Source organism: Gobio gobio (genome assembly GCF_949357685.1).
Source record: "Gobio gobio genome assembly, chromosome: 21".
In the NCBI taxonomy this organism is placed as follows: domain Eukaryota; kingdom Metazoa; phylum Chordata; class Actinopteri; order Cypriniformes; family Gobionidae; genus Gobio; species Gobio gobio.
In genome coordinates, this window is record NC_137117.1 from 2,786,294 (window position 1) to 2,806,995 (window position 20,702).

General features: G+C 39.9%; 1 protein-coding gene across 2 annotated transcripts; it reads right to left on the reverse strand.

Moving 5' to 3' along the window:
• Positions 1–4,655: 4,655 nt before the first annotated feature.
• LOC307117651 (E3 ubiquitin-protein ligase TRIM39-like) lies at positions 4,656–19,871 on the reverse strand. 2 transcript variants are annotated; one of them, XM_079802632.1, is made up of 8 exons: positions 19,247–19,363; positions 17,217–17,773; positions 13,356–13,451; positions 12,137–12,370; positions 7,013–7,163; positions 6,522–6,548; positions 5,554–5,909; positions 4,665–5,434 (listed from the first exon to the last, which is right to left on the reverse strand). In XM_079802632.1, exons 2-8 carry the CDS (start codon positions 17,769–17,771, stop codon positions 5,426–5,428), a joined length of 1,428 nt encoding a protein of 475 aa, XP_079658758.1. In that variant the 5' UTR covers positions 17,772–17,773; positions 19,247–19,363; the 3' UTR covers positions 4,665–5,425. The 2 variants fall into 2 exon arrangements, with proteins under 2 accessions (XP_079658757.1, XP_079658758.1); XM_079802631.1 differs by having other exon boundaries at positions 4,656–5,909; positions 19,247–19,871.
• Between the last annotated feature and the right edge of the window lie 831 nt (positions 19,872–20,702).

Sequence of the window (20,702 nt, forward strand, 5' to 3'; positions counted from 1 at the left end):
TAACTTTGTGGGCGGGTCTCGGCGCTGTTGCTATTTTCCCGGCGGGATAAATGGCTCTTGCGCCCGGCGCAAATCTAAAATGGGTTGGTCTGAAGTAGCTTCATTATTCATAGGTGTGGTTTGGGCGTAACGTGAATAAACCAATCCGAGCGTCATCCAACATTCCCTTTAAAAGCAGTTGCGCAAGTTCCATTATGGATTGCTATTATTATGGCGTATTTACCAGGCGCACGCCAGGAGCGGTTCACAGCCGAGGAGACTGATGTGCTTGTAAGAGCAGTGAAAGACAGAGAAGTGAAGTTGTAATGTTGTACATTATGGTAAAGGTGATTTCACAGTCTTTTTTTTTTTCAGTCTTTCAGTTTTTTCAGTTTTTCAGTCGATTTTTTTTCCTGGTTCTTGATGGACAAACCAATTTGTCAGATGTCCTTATATAGGCTACATATGTCTTGCCACTATTGGGCAAACAGGTCTTATCCTTAATTATTACAACTAGCCTGAATCATTTGTAAGCTAGATTTATGCCTATTTTTTCACATCTTCGTGGCACACCACAATGATTTCCGTCATCTCATGTGCTAATATTTTTTTAGTGTAACAATTTATGATTTGCAAAAATAACTGTTGCATCTGTGTAGATTACATGAGCAAAGTGTATGCGCGTTGTGCACGCTATACATTATGGTCAAGCATGCGCCCTTAAAATAGCATAATGAACAACGCGCAACGCGCCACTGACTTTAGACTAGGTTTTTTCTGGTCAGTGGCGCAATTGTTTAATGGAACAGCAAAATAGCACCAGGGATTGTTTGCGCCGGAACACGCCTCCTTTTTTGCGCTGAACCGCCCAGGGAGCGCAAGTTCATTCACTAGTTTTGCGACGTGCTTCTGTGGAGGGAAAAGCGCGCTTTGCGCGGGTGCAAAATAGGAATGACATATGCGTCGGTGTACAAAGTCAATTGCGCTGGGTGCAAGATAGGGCCCCTGGTGTTATGGGAAGTGTTCCCGGTTCCGGCTGACCTAGTTAATGCAGCCTAACAATCATTTAATCGAAAAAGTGTTTTATGTGTATGCCACAGTAAAGAGATGTGTTTTTAGTCTTTAAACTGACAGAGTGTGTCTGCTTCCCGAACAATGTTAGGAAGACTGTTCCAGAGTTTAGGTGCTAAATAGGAAAAGGATCGACCGCCTGCAGTTGATTTGGATATTCTCGGTATCAGAGGCGTAGCAAGCTTTTCAAAAGTGTGGGGGATGGATGTGGTTTGTTTGTTAACAATAAAAACGATGAATACAATGACAGAAGGGTACAAAAGGTATAACATACAAGATATATAATATATATATTCTGCATACCTCGGTTTTTTTTTAACCACGGTGTTCGATTGGGTTCTGATGGCTAGTCACATCAGTTTTTTGCTATTCTATTCTTAGGCGACGGGGACAGAAAGATGTTGAGAAAAATAAAATGCAATTATTTTTTTTTACTTAAAAGACTTGAAAAACCTTACTTAAACTTAAAACTTTACTTAAAAAAAACCTTACCCTAGTGTATAGTAGCCTATAATATAAAATAAATATGTATAAAGATTTACACTGGCAGCTCAAAGCTGTACAGCAGCATTTAAGTATGAAATTTAATGAATAAATGTAAAAATTAAACACTACATAGACTTCAATATAAAATAAATTGATTCTTATTAAAGCTACTGTATTAATGTTTTCAGTCAAGAGCAGAGAGTGCTTTCTATGTCTTTTGTAGTTTTATGAAAATTTAAGTCAGTGGCTACCATCAGCTGTCGGTGTTCAACAGAAGAAATTAATACAGGTTTGGAACAATATTAGAGTTAGTAAATAATGACAGAATTTTAGAGGTGAACTGCCCCTTTAAGGACAGCGTGTTCACTATAGGCTGTGCTCCTGTCAATTTAAGACGTGCATCTAATATACAGACACACGCAAATGTACTTTCACTTTACACATAACCGACTGTGTTTATGTTAACCTTGTGTGTATTTGACAGTATGACACAGCACAGTAAGACTACTTAGTCCAGTAATCAAGTGTTTGACAGGCTTTTAGTCTGCGCGCGCTCTGCGTGTTAAAACGGTGCATAGCACGCGAATAACCGGCAAGGCTTTAAAACGCATGCAAATAATTAACTTTCGTGATTGTGAATAACTCAAGTGTTCCGTGAGTATAACTCTCTGACTCCAGCACTGCAAGCGTGTCTAGCACTGTGTAAAGTATTAGTGAATGGATATTTGCTCATATCAGCGCGTAGACTCACAGACACACTGCAAAAAAAATAAGAAAACCACGCAATTCACAAGCGCTTATTGAACCGTGATTGCCGTACCGAACGGTTTAATATTATAATGATAATTGTGGCATCCCTAAAGCGTTTGTGCAAAACTGCGGGAAAACTGCAGAAAAAGTGTGGGTGTTGAACCCTCTCACCGGGAAAAGTGTGGGTGTTAAAACAGCCTCATCCCCCACGGGTGCGACGCCCCTGCTCTGTATGATCAACTGGCCAGAGTTTTGAGACCGCAGTAGACGTGATGGAGTATAATATGTTAAAGGGTTAGTTCACCCAAAAATGAAAATTCTGTCATTAATTCCTCACCCTCATGTGGTTGGACACCCGTCAGACCTCCGTTCATCTTCAGACACAAATGAAGATATTTTAGTGTAAAGCTGATGCTGAGAAAGGCTTCAGATAGGCCTCCATTGGCATTCAGTACATTTACACTCACAAGACCCATAAAAGGCACTAAAAACGTCGTTACAAAGTCCATCTCACCACAGCGACTCTACAATAATTTTACGAAGCGACGACAATAGTTTTTGTGAGCAAAAAAAAATCAAAATAACACCTTTATCCAGCTTGTTCTTGTCTTCCGTGTGTGTCTCCACGTCGCATGCGTGAGAATATGACGCATGAAAGGCACACTTTAGCCCCATTTTGAGAACTACGCTGAGACCTAAAGCACGATCAATGTAGAATTCAACAGCTGAGATACGCGCGTCTTCCTCTGCTTGTAAACAAATCTCTTCTGGGTCATGTGTCCGAACGCCGGATCTGCGTCATATTCTCACGCATGCGTCGTGGAGACACACACGGAAGACAAGAACAAGTTGGATAAAGGTGTTATTTTGATTTTTTTTGCGCACAAAAACTATTGTCGTCGCATCGTAAAATTATTGTAGAGTCACTGTGGTGAGATGGACTTTGTAACAACGTTTTAAGTGCCTTTCATGGATATTGGAAGTGTAAATGTACTGAATGCCAATGGAGGCCTATCTGAAGCCTTTCTCAGCATCAGCTTTACACTAAAATATCCTCATTTGTGTTCCGAATATGAACGGAGGTCTTACGGGTGTCCAACGACATGAGGGTGAGTAAATAATGACAGAATTTTCATTTTTGGGTGAACTAACCCTTTAAGAGCTCGCTCAAGTATTGGGGAGCTAAACCATTTAGTGCTTTGTAAGTAATCAGCAAGATTTTAAAATGTATGCAATGTTTAATAGGGAGCCAGTGCAGTGTTGACAGAACTGGGCTAATATGGTCATACTCATACTTCCTGGTTCTAGTAAGAACTGGAGCTGCTGCATTTTGGACCAGCTGGAGTTTGTTTATTAAGCGAGCAGGGCAACCACCCAGTAGAGCATTACAATAATCAAATAAACAAACATTTCATTTTGATGGTTTAATGCTGCCTTTCGCCAATAAAAACAATTTCAGTGTAACTGCTTAAATTATCATAAAGAATGTATCTGTTTTGGGGGAAATTCTTAATAGTATTTCTTGGTAAAGAATACTTGTACAGTTAACAGCATTGTAAAAAAAAATCTTAGTCAAATTAAAATGTGCTTAATTTAGTGAATTCTGAATTCACAGCTTTATATATATATATATATATATATATATATATATATATATATATATATATATATATATATATATATATATATATATATATATATATATATAAGTTACATCAAGGGTTAAATAAAATAGAAATGGCACATTAACGTTAAAAGTTATAACTGGTGAAACATCTAAAGGCGTCGTATTTGGATTCAGTTCATCATAAAGAAACTCTCCATCATTGATTGTGTTTGTGCTGTTTCAGCCTCTAGAGGACGCTGTGCTGGGGAAAGAGTTGACAGTCAAGATCCCGTTCCTGAACCCGCTGTCACAAGTGTTGAGGAACGTTTTGTTCCTTATAGAGGGATTGGGAATGCAGAGCGTCAGAAAGATCCCGTATGGGTAAGACTTTCAGTGTTTAACAGCAGTTTAATTTCAGCTGTGACGTGTTCATGCACTTTAGATTGGTTCAGAAACATAGATTGTACTGCATTAAATATGATATTTAAAGAGTGAACAGCTTCCAGAGAGTTGATATTGTCTTTCTGTGTGTCAGTGATGTGGAGAAGCTTGCGACGGTTACACTGATGGAGAAGTTTGTTCCCACCGTCTCCGGCTCTCAGAAGCTCCTGGCATCGATGGACTGCCGTCAGCTCACTCAGGTGCACGCATTCACTGATATTGAGCTCAAACCAAAGTCAAAAACACTGTCATTGTGAAGCTTCTAATGCTCTCGCTTCTCCTGAAGAATATGCACTAGATTGAAGAGTCATCCACACTGAATGATAATATTAGTGTTTTCATTCACAATCTTTATTGTTGGATAAAAATCATTTATTCGACAATAAATATCCCACGTTTTATTCTTATCCTGTCTGTCTGTTGTAATGTTAATGTGAGCAGATGTTCATGAACTTTCATTCTCTAATGTGTTTATATAATAATTATCTGTTTAGATTATAATCAATATCAGTTATAGAATTCAACACTTGTCTTTATTCAGATGCTGCAGTTATTACAATATAAACCAAAAACCTCAACATTTCACAAGACATTCAATATTAACAGCTGGAGAGAAAAGAGAGAAAATGACTTCAGAGATTTCCTTACAAAATAACAATAGAAACACTCTGGAAAGTTTGGAAATGTAGGATATTATGTAGAATTTCATTGTAGATTTGAAAAGTTACAGCAAAGTATAAATGAAAGAGAAAAGCAAACAAATCTTTGTGTTGATTAGAAAATATAGACTTGTAACAAATTGACCATTCAAATGTAGTGATGAAATATTTTTTTTTTCCACAAAACATATAACTCACAAATGTTTCATTATATTTGATGTTTTATCAGTGACTGATTATTTTAAGGGCCTGAATATACAGTTTATTTTTGCACTTGTACACATTTTGTCCATCACATATTCTTTTCTTTATAATTGTAGTTAAAATCTACTTGATTCCGGTTTGTGCAAATTTCCTTTTGGTTTTCATTCACATATTCTAATCCAGTAAAGGTGAGATGATCAGAGGGTTTGAGTTTTCAACTTCATCATTATCACATGGGCTGAAATATGGATAGAGTTTGTCAGTGAAAGTCTGACCAGTGAAAGAGTAGAGATGAGATCTGGACTCCACATCATAAAAAGAGACCAGACCCTCCTCATAATCCACAAACACACCCACCTTCTCAGGTTTCACTCTCAGAGATAAAGAGACAGGTGGACTTTCACAAGCAAAATATTGATTCTCATTCCTCAGAGCTACAGTCCAGAATCCATCATCAGGAGTCAGTGTGTTCTTCCCCTTCCTGTTAATGGATTCTCTGGCCACTCCTAAAGTCCACTCAGTCTTTCCCTTCACCTGCACCTCATAGTAAAATCTCCCTGAACTGAATCCCTGCTTTGCCAGAACACAAATGGCCTCAAATCTCTTTGGGTTTTCTGGGACGTTCCGCTCAATGTCTCCTAGACTGACTTGTTTTCCATCCTCAGACAGGATGAGCTGTGGATTCGCTGTATCAGGATCCAGAGTCACATCCACTGAGAGAGATCAGACATTATCAATCAACTTCAGAATCATGTTCAGATGTACAGTATATATTCAGGGGTGCACATAACTCGTTTGGTCTGGTTCTCAAGGGGAGAAGCTGATTGGTGCTCACACTCATCCTACACGCTGACATCATCACTTTCCTCCTGACTGCTCTCCTCACCGTCTTCTTTTCTCTTCAACATGGCAGATTATATTATGTTTATTTTTTAATTCGTTTTTTTTTTTTTTTCATTTTAAGTTTTTGGGCTCTTTTAATGGTCAAATACATTTTTTGAAATCAAAAAGCATGTCTAAATTATTGAAATCTTGAAACTTATAAAATTTTACAATTTATTTACTAGTTACTAGTTACTTCATAGCTTAGCTTATATACCAACAATACAATAACGTTAATATTTAGATATATATTGAATTTAAATTGTTTTTATTATCAAAATTAGATATCCAAATCCTTCTCCAGTAAGTAAACATGTGCAAAAGCGCTTTCCTTCACGTTTTCTGCTGAGCATCGTTTATTTGTACCAGTTATGGGCAACCCTGTATATAATACAGATTATTAACAGAAGTATTGTGAGTGTATTGTGTCAGTCACACTGTACCTGCAAACGTCTGAGCCCACGTCAACCCTGTGAACACAGATGACAATATAATGATGAATTATTAATAGGAATAATTTCAGGTTAACAGTGAGTTTCTCTCTATTGGCAGCATCAGTGGTGTGTAGTGAGTTCTGCTGATGTGTTAGTGTTTGTACACGGATAGTTACATCATGTTGCTTACATGTCTCTAAAGTAAGTTACAGTAATAGGGCCCATAGTGTTTTAACTGATTATGACATGAGTTAAATTTAAACTTTACATAGACTGGGTTTAGTAAGTGATTTTATCACACCAGTCTAATGCTAACATGGCAGGTTGAAGTTATGTTGCAGTTATATTTATGAACAGTGTGATCTTTTGCAGACAGAGATAAAATAATTCACAGGTCACTGATGCGAAAATGTTATTTAATCCATAATTTTCCTTGAAATTGCTTTTTTCCTAGACAGTTACTACAAAACAAATCTATACACTGTATGATATTCACACACCAGTTTGACGGAGTTTTTCATGTAGAGTCCCATCTAGAGTTTTCTTCAGTTCAGTCAGAGCTGAAATCAGAGACTTCAGATTCACATCAGAGTCAATCCTGATCTCAGTCCAGTTCTTGCTGTGTGGACGACTGTACAGAGATGAGCTCATCTACAGGAGAGAGAGAGAGAGAGAGAGAGAGAGAGAGAGAGAGAGAGAGAGAGAGAGAGAGAGAGAGAGAGAGAGAGAGAGAGAGAGAGACTCTGACTGTTAAATATGTTTATTATTTCTAAATAAGTTCAATAGGTTTTATGCAGGAGCTGCTGAGGCAAAACACCGCAGGTGAAAAGGGTAAAATATCCAATTTCTGAATATTTAAATATTCAGAACTGACATCTGTACATGGATATTGTATATTCATTTATATATTGTATATAACATTGGATATTCAGAATGTTGGATAAAGTCAGATTCAAAGTTCTTGTTTGACTTTGTTGACATTAGAGTTAAAGGTTTTTACTGAGGGGATTCTGAATTTCTCTTTTTTTCACTCCATAAATCAGAAAATACTGTCAACAGCCAGAAAAAAAGCATTGTGAGTTTATTGAAGAGAATTATATATGAACACACCTTCAGAATATAGATAGGAATGTGTGTGTGTGTGTGTGTGTGTGTGTGTGTGTGTGTGTGTGTGTGTGTGTGTGTGTGTGTGTGTGTGTGTGTGTGTGTGTGTGTGTGTGTGTGTGTGTGTGTGTGTGTGTGTGTGTGTGTGTGTGTGTGTGTTGCAAGTGCTGCAGAAGTGGAGATTTCTGACGCTTAATATAGTTAACTGACACTAAAAACACACACACTCAAAAAATCCAAACACATGCCAGGGGAACATTTTTCACTTTTATTTAGTGTAACTTGATGTACTAAAATAACTGAAATAAAAATGAGTAAAAATTATAGACATTAAAAAAGACGTATAAAAATTACAAAATAAATAAAATGAAAATATAAAAGTATTAAATAAAATCACTGCTTAAGAGAAACTGTCATAAACTTTAAAGATATGTATTGCAATTTCAATCTACAGAAACTAATAGATAAGTTCACTAAAATAAACACATAAACGTGTATATTGGATGTTTTCTTTCCACTAGTGTGAAACAACACGTTATAAAAAAACAAAATCTGTAAATTGACCAGCGCATAAACATCTTGCCTTAACTCATTTACCTATTGTGATTTTATTACTAGGGCTGGGTATTGACACAAATTTCACAATTCAATTCGATTTAGATTCACAAGCTTTCAATTCGATTTTCGATTCAATTCAATATCGATTATTTTGGAAATGTATCAGGCACAAAACATGGAACATTTTCTCAAGGAAAACAAATTTCTGAACTAATGTTGTAAACTATGGGAGTCAGCTGATTGACCTTGTAGTGGACAGCACATTCCAGGGCCCGGTTTATGGCCGGGTCACTCTCTGTCCATAACAGTGGACAAAGGTTTGCTACATTTTGATTGGATCTTGGTAGACTGAGACAAACAAACTGTCCAACGCCATCAGATAAGATGCTATGACAACATCCAGACACCTCTTACAGGCCAAAAAGACCAGCTCTTGTACCAAGCCCAGGAAGGACAAGACATCTCATTGGTCCACATGCAGTTTCTGGCCTTCACCCACATCCCTAATGTCCTGGTCTATGACTGCCATAAAAAATCCACAGGACCTCAGCAGTAGTGGGTGAAAAAGACCAAAATGATCTATCCAAATCCAGTCATAACTATGTTTGGAAACCTTAAGACTGATGTAAACTACACAAATCCATTTCATACTTATTCAGAGAAATAAGTATTCTCAGTGACAGCTATTTGTAATCCAACATCTTACACAGAATCAGCTGTTAATGAACAAATTAATGAACAGTTCAATCTTATCCCATCATGTTTGGTTTCTATTTGTTTAGAATATTGCCAAGGGTATTCTGATGGTGGTTTGGAAAGTGAGAAATGCATTGGTAAACTTTAAAGAAACTTTAAAGACTTCTAACTGTGTACAGTATGCAAATGAGTTCCACAGGAGAAAGGAGGGTGAGTCTCACTAGGGACCCCCTCTGATGCCAGCAGCCAATCGCAACACTGGAATGGAGAAGCGCCGAATTGCAATCTCCTCCTATTCAGAAAAGGATAAAGGTACCCTTTCAACAGCCACACCTTGTTCTGAGTCTCCCCAGCAAGGATGAGACTGTAACAGTTCACCACGTTCTGAGTCTCCCTTCAAGAGAGACATAACAGATACACCGTAATGTTCTGAGTTTCTCCTTGAGAGAGACAAACAGTTCACCAAGTTCTGAGTCTGTCCGGCGAGGATGAGACTGTGACAGAGCAACCAAGTTCTGAGCCTCTGGTTCATCCAGAGAGACAACAAAAGATCCAAGGATCTGAATCTACAGCTTGTGAGGCAGCAACAGATACGACCACGTTCTGAGCCTCCAGCCTGAGAGGAAAGAGACATTAACAACCACTACGTTCAGAGTTTTAGTCCAGCGAGACTACAGCACGTCCCGAGTCTCCATGCCAGAGAGACCAAAGCGGATTGACCAAGTCCTGAGTGTCTGACCCACAGAGTCAGAAGACACACAGAGACATTTGCAACAAGGTCAAGCTCAGGAGAGCAAACCTTCACTTTGAGGTTCCTCCGTCTGCGTGTTCCAGATTAAGGACCTTCTGCACCTACTTCAGGGCCTCATCTGCGTGTTCCAGATTTTAGGACCCTTTGGTGCTCCAGGAGATCCGCATCCCACAGATCTTCGTGTTCAAGACTGTTGAAACGGATTTCCAGCTCCTTTCCCACTGCATTGTCACCCAGCACAACCAGTGGAAGAATCACCTCCATCGGACTGCTTACTCAACCAAGTGGAACGTAAATATCACTTAACCAAACCTCTTTCCAGAAACCTTGGCATTGTTGTATATTATCAGTATATGATTTTCTAATTTACATTAGAGGTAATTTAACTGATGCTAGTTAATAACAAATAATCTTTCGTTTATTTGTTTGAAGCATAATAAGGTTCTTCACCTTAGTTTCAGAGAAACAACAGTTTATCTTTCCATAAGATAACGCAACTCTTCCATAGCCACACTCAACTTAATCACATGTATTTTATGTATCTTATGCACTTTATTCCTTTATCATTCATTGTGTTCATTTAGTAGTTGTGTTAGTTATTCTTGTTTATCTTTTGCTAATAAAATCTATTTTATTACAATTGTGTCTTACTTGTGCTGATAATACAGAAAAGGCTCTACAAGTTAGAAAACCCACCAATCTTTCAGATAAATCAGCTGACCAACTCTCCCCACTTTACATTCAATCTAAAATGATTGAACAGCTCCTGTGTGGAGTGTTCTCATAGGGCCAAGGTAAAAGACCTTGACTAGTGTCCCAAACTAAGAGAGGGGGAAGGTGGTCATCTGATGTACTCATAACCACACCTTAAGTGACGTGTGATCCAGAAATCACAACATCAGCGGTGACGTGAGTACCAATCACTTCCTTACTTAACGTCCTTGGATGGACGAAGGTAAAATCACTACATAATTGGCGTCCCTGGGTGGGCCCAAAAGTGAAATTATTACAACCTTGAGTACATTAGCCTACTAATATTGAAGGTAAAAATTAACTTAAGTTATAATATTAACTTAACAATTACATAATCATAATTCTACTCCAATTCGTTTTTTGAAATATAAACATTTAAATGGTGGCTGTCATAAAAACTTGCCAGATTTATTCGTACATACATCCATTAAATATTGAAGAACATTAAAAATGACAATGAATATCCTATGTAATGTGGTGCATATAATTAGCAAAATGCTCCTCTCTAGAGTTAATTTTTCTAGCTGACTAACGAGTTTATGGACACTGGATATGGTTTTTCTGAGGTAAATGTGAAGTTACATGACATTGTTTACAAGCTGTTTTACTTGCATCTTTCTGCGGTTGAAACCATAGACTGTAAAAAAATATGGACGTAGGTGTCCGTGACGTCACCCATAGGATTCTGATGAGCAGTTTTGAAGCTCAAAGTATGGAAGAGATGGCCGTTGAAACACTGATTGAGCTATTCTATGTGACATGATTGAAGTTGAAGTTGAAGTTGAAGTTGTCCTGTATCTTTTAACACACTTTCAGAAGCTCATTCATGTTAATTATCATATTTTGCGCTGTTACTGGTATTAAGGTGGAAGAGAAGATCCGTTCATGTTTTCTCAGCGCTCCTCTTGAGCTGAGCGAGAGAGCGTTCTCACGCCACAGCGCCAAAACGGTATTTATGTTTTTGAATTTCGTTAAAAAAAATAGACTCAATTTGAAATCTGAGACTGTTTCACATCAATAGTAATAAAGCACAAAGATTGTTGCAATTTATTGGATTGGAGGCGTGCTACAATGATTATTTCATTCATTAACTGAAAACAGGATGAGTAATCGATTCTTTGGATTTAAGAATCGATATTGTTTTATAAAAGTAAGAATCGATTACCCAGCCCTAGTTATTACTGCTTCTTTCAGTTCTGTATGATTTCTAAAGCATGATAAAATGGTCAGAGCCTTTGTTTTACAATGTCTTAAGCCAAAGCTGTGACCGTCAAGCCTTGATCTGTATCAGCACCTCTTGTGACTTTAGGAATTACAAATGGTGGAAAGAAAGAGGGGGTTTGAACAGGAAAGCAAAAAGTCTTTGTTGATTTTCATTCTTACAGAAACTGTAAAGCTGAAATAACCTTTTTATGAAAAACCTTATATCTCTGGGACACTAGGTGGCTCTGTGTTCAAACTTCTCAGTTTCCTTCAGGACATGCTGACAATGAATCCTACCAAATTCGATATGTCAAAGTGTTAAAAACAGTCATTATTGACGCTTTCGGCATGACCCAAGGAATCTGAGACCCCAAGCTCTTAATTTTTTGATAAACATTTCAAAAATTTCGGTGCACCTCTTTTGCTGTGGCTTGTTTGGAACTATTGTCATTGGAGAAATAGAGCAAAAACAGAATATGATCATGTGACTCAAGTCCCCCACCTCTGGTTTGTCCTGTAATATTGTACTTGATGGCTGATGAGACAGATGTTGACTGACCTGTAGGAGTTTGAGATGATGGTCAGTGTGTGAGAGCTGCTCCAGCTCAGTGTTTCTCCTCTTCAGCTCAGTGATTTCCTGCTCCAGCTCTTTAATGAGATCTTCAGCCTGTTTCTCTGCTGCTTTCTGCTGTTCCTCCATCATCTTCAGCTGCTCAGACTGACATCTCTCAATGGAGCGGATCAGATCAGTGAAGAGCTCAACACTGGAGGATTTCTCTTTCTCTGTGTTTCTCTGATGAATGACAACAGTTAAAAGATGTTCTATTTGATAATCTATTATGTATTCACATATTATTTAAAGGAATACTTCACCACAAAATGAAAATCTCTCATCATCAATTAAACTCATGTCAATCAACTCTTTCCCCACCAGCGTTTTTTTCTTTAAAAGTTGCCAGCTACTGCCAGCATTTTTGATCATTTTCAAAAAATTGCCATGGCCCCCAGAATAGTTTGTTGAATGAATATCTGAAACATGCAATATAGTAAAAGAAAGAACACAATTGTATTCTATCTTAATGCATTATTTTTTATCAACAGGGTAAGTTTAATAAAAAGCAATATTTTGAGCAAAAATGCATTTTTGGATCGTGTTCAGAAAGATGATCAAAACATAGATGGAGTAGATTGAGCTCATCAACACCCCCAAAGCTTTATAGTCCTATAGCTCGTCCTGGGTCAACATTTCATTAGGGTAACATGGGCAGATTTGATTTATATGCTGTTTAATGTTGATTGCATTATTTTACATATGCATATGCTTACATATGCAATCACTTGTTTCTGCTTCTTCACCTGTGTTTTGATCAGAAGATTCCGTACTTTTTCAGAAGATGTATAATAGCGCTCCCTACCGTATAACAGTGAAAACACAGAAAGCCGTAAATTTCCATCAATGGTGTGGAAAGAGTTCAAATGTGTGATTTTCAGTGTAACACAAAATAAATGTTCATGCTGCTCTTGAGGACGAGCTGTCAAAGCACTCCAATAGAACTGCATACAACTCGAGTGCAATAAACCAAGATTACTAAAAGATGGCAGAACTCTCAATGTTTTCAACACCTTTATTAATTAGATTGAAATACTATGATGCATACAATTTTTTGAGATGTATTTTTGGTAGGATAGTTGGAGAGTGAACAGAAAGTGAAATGGGAGAGGGGGATTGGAAGTGACCATAAGTCCGGATATGAACTTGGGTTGATCGAAGCACAAACCTTTCTCAGCTCTACTGAGTGTTTGATCTCTTGAATCTTCTTCATTCTGTCCTGGATCATCTGATGAACGTCTATCTGTGTCTGAACCAGCTGATTCTACATACAGAGAAAAATACAGACACATTTATCACTGAATATATCGTTCCATCTTCTGACAGTTTTATTAATTAGAAAAAAAATTATGCAGCTTTTATTAGATGTAAGGAAAGACTATTGGATTTAGCTGGGGGGGGTAAAGGACAAGTTCTTCAACATGTCAAGACACAGGAAATAAAACATTTAGGTTACTAATGTAACCCCTATTCCCTGAAGGAGGGAATGGAGACGTTACGTCGGACTGAACTGACATAATGGGATCTCACCTGAGTGACTTTTACCAGTCAACCTTCAGTGGTAACAGAACAAGCCAAGTGTGATTTACATTGCGAGCCATTCCTTGCTTCTGGGTTTATATGCCAAACTCTCACATCAAGTTTTCTGCTGAGGAGCCGAGACGGAGTCCCTGCCAATTCAGCGGAGGTACAGGAGTTGTGGCGATGGGACGTAACATCTCTGTTACCTCTTTCAGGGAACGGGGGTTACATTAGTAACCTAGAGTTCATGTTCCCTATCAGTCATTCATGTTCAACGTTACGTCGGTTTGAATTGAATTATTGGATCCCTTTGGAAAGTGTTACAACAACTGCCCAGAGTAAGCCGCCTAGTCCCCCTGCACCTGTTGGGGCGGAAGAAAGGACATGGCTTTGCATGGAGAATGCCGATCACTTGTGTTCCTTCTGACCCTATACAGTGAGACTACTTGATAACACTGGGAAGTGTGCCTATTCCAACCAGAAAGGAATGCTACGGAAACCACATCCTGCCCATAGGGAGGTAACGTGGAGTTACTCATATAGACTGACGATTTGGGCAGTGCTACATATGAAAGTTCTCGCCTTGTCCAGAGGTGGAGTCAATACCGTTACAAAGTTGTCTAGGACAGGGGTCGACCAACTGGGATACACACAATTACTAGACCTGGCACCAGCATTTGACTGCCGAGGATGCTGGAGGAACTCCACCAGGGTTTAACGGTTGGGGGAACTCACCTAAGGAGCAGAATAACCACTCGTATCCCGTCCTTAGAGGGAAATGGCACAGCAAGAGAGACACCGAGCCAGCCTACCCGGCATATTACCTGTTTTTAGAAACCGCCCCACTCTGAGACTGTAGAATCTCGTGAATGTGTTAGATGTTGCCCAGCACTCAGCTCTACATATATCTGCCAGAGAGGTGCCATGCACCAATGCCCAGGAGGGAGCAACACTCTGAGCAGAGTGAGCTCTCACTCCAAGGGGTCACGGCTCGCTTTGGGATTAGTAAACCAAGCAATGGCATCCACTTTCAAGTGGGCACTTTGGAGACGGCCTTTCCCTTCTGCTGTCCTCCATTGCAGACAAAGAGCTGTTCTGAAGTTCTGAGTGTGGTCCATGTACAAACACATGGTGTGAATACAGCAAGCGAGAAGAACATCAAGCAATAAAGGGGCTCCACTTCAAAGCGTAAGCATGCCTCATAGAGGGAGCTCTAACTGAAGTGATAGTGTCAACTACCGCTGGAGGTAGGCCACTTTAGTTCTCTGCGTCCCATCCAGAGACCACACGTGAAGATTCCAGAGGTCTGGATGCGAGTGCCAATTGTTGCCCCTTCCATGAGAAAGCAGGTCCTTCCTCAGGGGGATCCGCCAGGGAGGGGCTGCCTTGAGGAGCATGAGTTCTGGGAACCAGGTCCGGGTGGACACAGGGTCTGTGTGAGCAGGCTCACTGGGGGAAACGCATACTCGCATGTGAGGATGTGTTTCTGCGTAGGAATCTTGAATGGAAGCTTGTGAAGGGCCTGATTCAAAAAGAAGTACAATGAAGTGAAACCCTGACTTCATATCGGCTGGAGGGACTGGCTCTATCGCATCCTTCGCCAGTAGGACTGCGATCTCCACATGTAGCACAGGAGAATCCTTGTCTGCCACTGAGGTAAACCGGTGGTAAAGTGGGGCAAAGCTGTGCGCACAGGGGCCAGCCTCTGAAGGCACAGCGTCCCGGTGTGGGGGCCGTGAGTGTGGTGGCAAACTTACCTGGCTCCACAGTTCACGCGAGGGAGAGGCTTGAGATGCATGAGACGGCATTTTGTCATCGAGTCACAGACAGCAGCAGCATTCTGCCATTTGTACTACTGAGAACTGCCGGGGCAGGATGTGTTTCATCGCCTCTGTCTGCATTTGTACTGCTGGGCAAAGTTCTCAACAGTGTCACAGAAGAAGCCGGCCTAGGAGATGGGGGAGTCGAGAAATCGACCTTTGTAGACTTCCTTTATCTCTGCCAGGTTCAGCCAGAGATGGCATTCCTGGACCACTAGCGTGGACATCGTCTGGCCGAGAAGCCGCAGTGACTTTCATCACCCTGAGAGCGAGGTCCGTCGCTGTCTAAAGCTCCTGCATCAACCCTGCACCAGAACTACCCTCATGCAGCTCTTTTAGTGTTTGGCCTCATATACCTGCAGGAGGGCTATAGCATGCAGGGCAGAGGTGGGCTGTCCAGCGGTGCTGTAAGCCTTGGCTGCGAATGTAGCCGAGAACTTACAGGCCTTGGATTGGAGACGCAGACGATATAACTGAACCACAACTGCACGCTCTACCAGGGGGATCTCCATGTATCCTTTGGCCACCCCGCCATCGAGGGTAGTACGAGCGGAGGAGGCAGCGGAACGGTTTCTGGCAGAAAAAGGTGCCTTCCACGATGTTGTGACCTCCTCGTGCACTTGCGGGAAGAAAGGGACTGGAAAGCTGCTGTTCACTGTGTGCCACCCAGAGACACCAATCATTCAGAGATACCATCATCCAATAATCCGTCATTGAGGGATGGAGATTCGACTGTGCTGTTCCCTTCTGTGGAGTCAAACCTGGAGCTGAAATCATGGCAGTCAGCTCCAGGTTGGACTCGATCAACATTGGTACTCTCCCCGAAGGGGGCAGCACATTCGAATCTTCATCCCTCAATGACTTCATCCCCCAATGACTCAAGCCTGTCCTCTGATGCAGCGATCGACAAACGGAAGCTCCACAGCCTGTGATGTGAAAGATGAGTGGGAGAGCTCCCACTGTAATCCTAAGATCACCCTGTATATTAACCGAAATGGCTCTCTGCTGCGCAGAAAGACCAGATCGGGGAATAGAAGAGGGGAATCCACCTTTTTCAAGGTATCTCAGTCTTTATCTCAGCATCGCAATGGTCATCTTCCCGCAGTGGGTGCATGACTCATGAACGAATGTTACCTCAGCATGCTTGGGCTTTCAGACGAGGCCAGGAAACGACCACATGCAGAAACAAACGGGTTTAATGACATCCTTAAAAAGAGGCAGCATCAGCATGTTTACTAAGTCACCATGTTTAATAGGCTGGCTTTTACATAAATTGCTCTTTAGATGTTGAAGCACCCAGGGGTACAGCCGCTGCACTTAACTGTGCAAGCACTCAGCAACCGTGATCTCTGCTGGAATGTGCCATCACACCAACACAGGAACAGCTTCCCTCTTGTTCAGTAGACTCACTGAATGATGATCGAAGAGCAGAGTGAAACAATGTCCGCTCTGCTCTGAAGCAAAAGCTTAATGTGCGAGTTTGCATGCTGCCTTATATACCCGGAAGCGGGGAGTGGCTTGCGACACAAATCTCACTTGTTGGCTTGTTCTGTTACCACTCGAAGGTGATTGGGCCCTCAGGCAAGATCCCTATACATCAGTTCAGTCCAACGTAACATTGAATGTGACTGACTGATAGGGAACTGCATTTCATGGGATGTTAAAGTGCTTTGTCTGAATCTCTTTACCTTCTTCTCTCGACTCTCCTCCTCTATAGGAACAGTGTTGTGAGTCCTGTGTTCTCCTTCAGTGCAGAACAGACACACACACGTCTGATCATCTCTGCAGAACAGCTCCAGAGGTCTCTCGTGTTTCTGGCATATATAATCCTCCAGATTTTCCACAGCATTGATGAGTTTGTGTTTCTTTAGACGTGGGACACTGAGATGAGGCTCCAGATGAGTCTCACAGTAAGAGCTTGGACACGTAAGGCAGGTCTTCACAGCTTTCTGCTTTCTTTCACCACAGACGTCACAGAACACCTCAGGTTCTCCTAGATTGAGCTTCTCTTTAAAGTGTTGCACAACCTCTCTGAGTGTTGTATTAATCTTGAGATCAGGTCTTCTGCTGAATGTGTCTTTACAGAGTGGACAGAAGCAGGTCTGTGTGTCCGTCCAGCACTTGCTCAGGCAGGTTCTGCAGAAGTTGTGTCCACATGGAGTGGTGACTGGATCAGTGAACACTTCCAGACAGATGGAGCACTGGAGCTCCTCATTTAGTGCTGGACCACTGGAGGACGCCATGACTAAAAAGATAAGTAATGACAATATATCATCTACACGGCTGAATAGAGGGATTTTGATAATTATATGCACTGAATATATTAGGCTATGGATTTTGCATGTTAAATACATGTTGGGGAGTAACTAGTGACATGTAACACAGTTATGTAATTTAATTACAAAACAAATGTAACTGTTATCAGTTACTGAGAAAAAAAGTGTAATTAAATTTCAGTTACTTATGAAAATGTTAATGATTAAAAAAGGATCTGAATATTTGCTGTAAAACGCTAGGATATGTTGAATAATATTAGTTTGTTGCTTCGCCTGTTTTTGATGTGCGCGAGGTCTCCTGTGATTTAAAGGTTGTTTAGTAAAGCGATGCTATTCTGATGCTTTTGATTGGTTCTCTTGTTTGAATTTGCAGCAACACATCTGCCAATCACATCAATCCACATCAAAGCCACTGAAAGCTTTAGGCTACAATCTGTCTGAGAGTTGATGAAAATGCGTTCAAGAGCTGGAAATGTAAAAATCATTTCATGTAGGAATCATAAAAGGACGCAAATATAACAGTTCAGTGCAAAATATGTTGGCCTGCTATTAAAATTGTATCTACTCGAAATTTTCAATGTTGAACCTGAGGAAGCATCTCCAATGATGAATGTTAACATGAAGCGCCACCTAGTGGACAAATATTTTGAGTAGTTTGTCCCATTTTGACTTATTTAACTAAACAACGATTGAGTCTAAACAATATTTTAGGTGGAATATAACTTTTTATTTTTTTAAATGTTATTACAGCTACACAGTCTGTTTGGGTTGAATCTATTCTTGCTTCTGTTAGTGAGAAATCAATATTAGCTCTTATATGGTATAACGCTTTCCCTTCATACACACAAAGTGGTAAAAAGGCTAGAATGCAGATTTTTACTCATTTTTTTTGTATCAGTTAGAAAAAAAAACATGAAATTAAGGTTGAATCACTGTAGTCACATGGATTATTTTAACAATTTCTTTCTGGACCTTGAAAGTGGTCATTAAATTGCTGTCTATGGAGGGTCAGAGAGTCTCGGATTTCATAAATATCTTAATTTGTGTTCTGAAGATGAACGAAGGTATTTTTGGGTGAACTAACACTTTAACTTCTAAATACAGAAACCAAACAGAAACTAAATATGCGTCTCTGGGAGCCTCAGAACAGCAAATGTAACAGATTTTTACAACAACATTTTAAAACCATCATAAGATCTTTTATAAAAGACAACAGAAAATTAGTGGAACTGTAATTTTTCAAACAAATAACTTACTAAATAAACACCAAGTGTCATTTCTGTTTAATGGAGTTATGATTTTCACTGAACTTTGTTTATTCTGTCTGCAGTTCACACACTTCCTGTTTCTGATATGTGACATGAACACAGACTTTAACTTTACAAACGTTCTTATATTGCATCATGACATTAAACTAGTGAACTTACATTCCCATCGCTTACCTGTGAGTGAATATCAGATCTGATCGTTGATTTCAGAGTTTCTGAATGTTGTTGTGAAGAAGCTTCAGGTTCATCTGTTCAGTTTCACTTTCACTGAAGTCTTCACACACATGCAGTGATGTCATAGAGCTCCGCCCATAATCATGAATATGAAGCAGTTCCTGATTCATCCCTGATGAAAACAGTGTAAGAAACTGTTAGAATATCTGTGTAGTTGTGATTAGTTCCTCAATGTTGTGTTTGCTCTGGACGGTGTGTGAGTCTCAGTGTGGACTGACTTGAGGAGAAAGCGAGACCTGAGCCCTGATCCTCCAGAGATGAAGGTGTTGTGTTTCTCCACTGCCAGTAGCGGCGCTAATGCACTATTGAGTAGTTTAAGATCGTCAGAGATCCAGAGACACACAGGACTCACTTTACTCTGTGACACTGACGCTCAGGAGAGTGTGTGTGACAGTCATGGATCCACCGATCAAACCTGCACAGAGTCTCTGGGTTCAGACTGGAGAACAGCAGATGATGAAGATGAAGAGAGAAACCACAGCTGAGGAACAACACAGCCATGAGGATTTAATCCTTCAGCTGTGTTTCTTCCTTTAATGTTTTTACCTTTTCATGACATTTGTCTGCTATTTCAGTAACTGAAGGTTTCAAATCACTTGAGTTGCTTTTAAAGTCACTTTTTCAGCTCATCTGTGTAAAACTGGCGTTTAGATTCATTATTAAGGGCTGTAATTGAGGCTATTTAGATTATCTGCCATTTATTTCTTGTTTTATTAAGACAAACACGTTATTAATCTCTCAACAGATTGAGTTCAGTAACTGTGAATTCATTAGTGAATCTGGATTAGTCTCTTTTGTGGGCAGTGACACTAATAATGATGATTCTTGGTCTTGACAAGCCGTTTTCTACTATATTTGATCGTATAAACATGACAGAATTGACCTTAAGCGTGTAAAAACAAATACTTCAGTTTCTGGTTTCCTTCCATTTCTCTTTGCTTTACATTTGCACAATATAATTGTTTTTTGACAATTTACTGTGGTCATTTTTAGACTCGATGGATGTGAAAAACTGAGCGAAGTGGAGGAGAAACATCAGCGTCAGAAACCTCATGATCTCAGAACTGAAGAAAAGTCTTTCAAAGGCCATCAACTTGGAAAGAGTTTAATTCAGAAAGGTTTTAACATCACAAACCGTACTAATGCCCTCAGTGTGGGAGGAGTTTCTCACAAAGAGGAAACCTTGAAATGCATATAAATATTCCCACTGGAGAGAAACCGTATTCATGTCACGAGTGTGGAAAGAGTTTCACTCGGGCAGAGACTGTCAAAGATCATCATCTCTGAATTCACTCTGGAGTAAAGTCATTTAAACTGAGCAGTAAAACACTGAGAATCTGTGCAAATGAGAAGACTGTAGACTATTTAATCTTTTGAGCATTTATTTTGATACGTA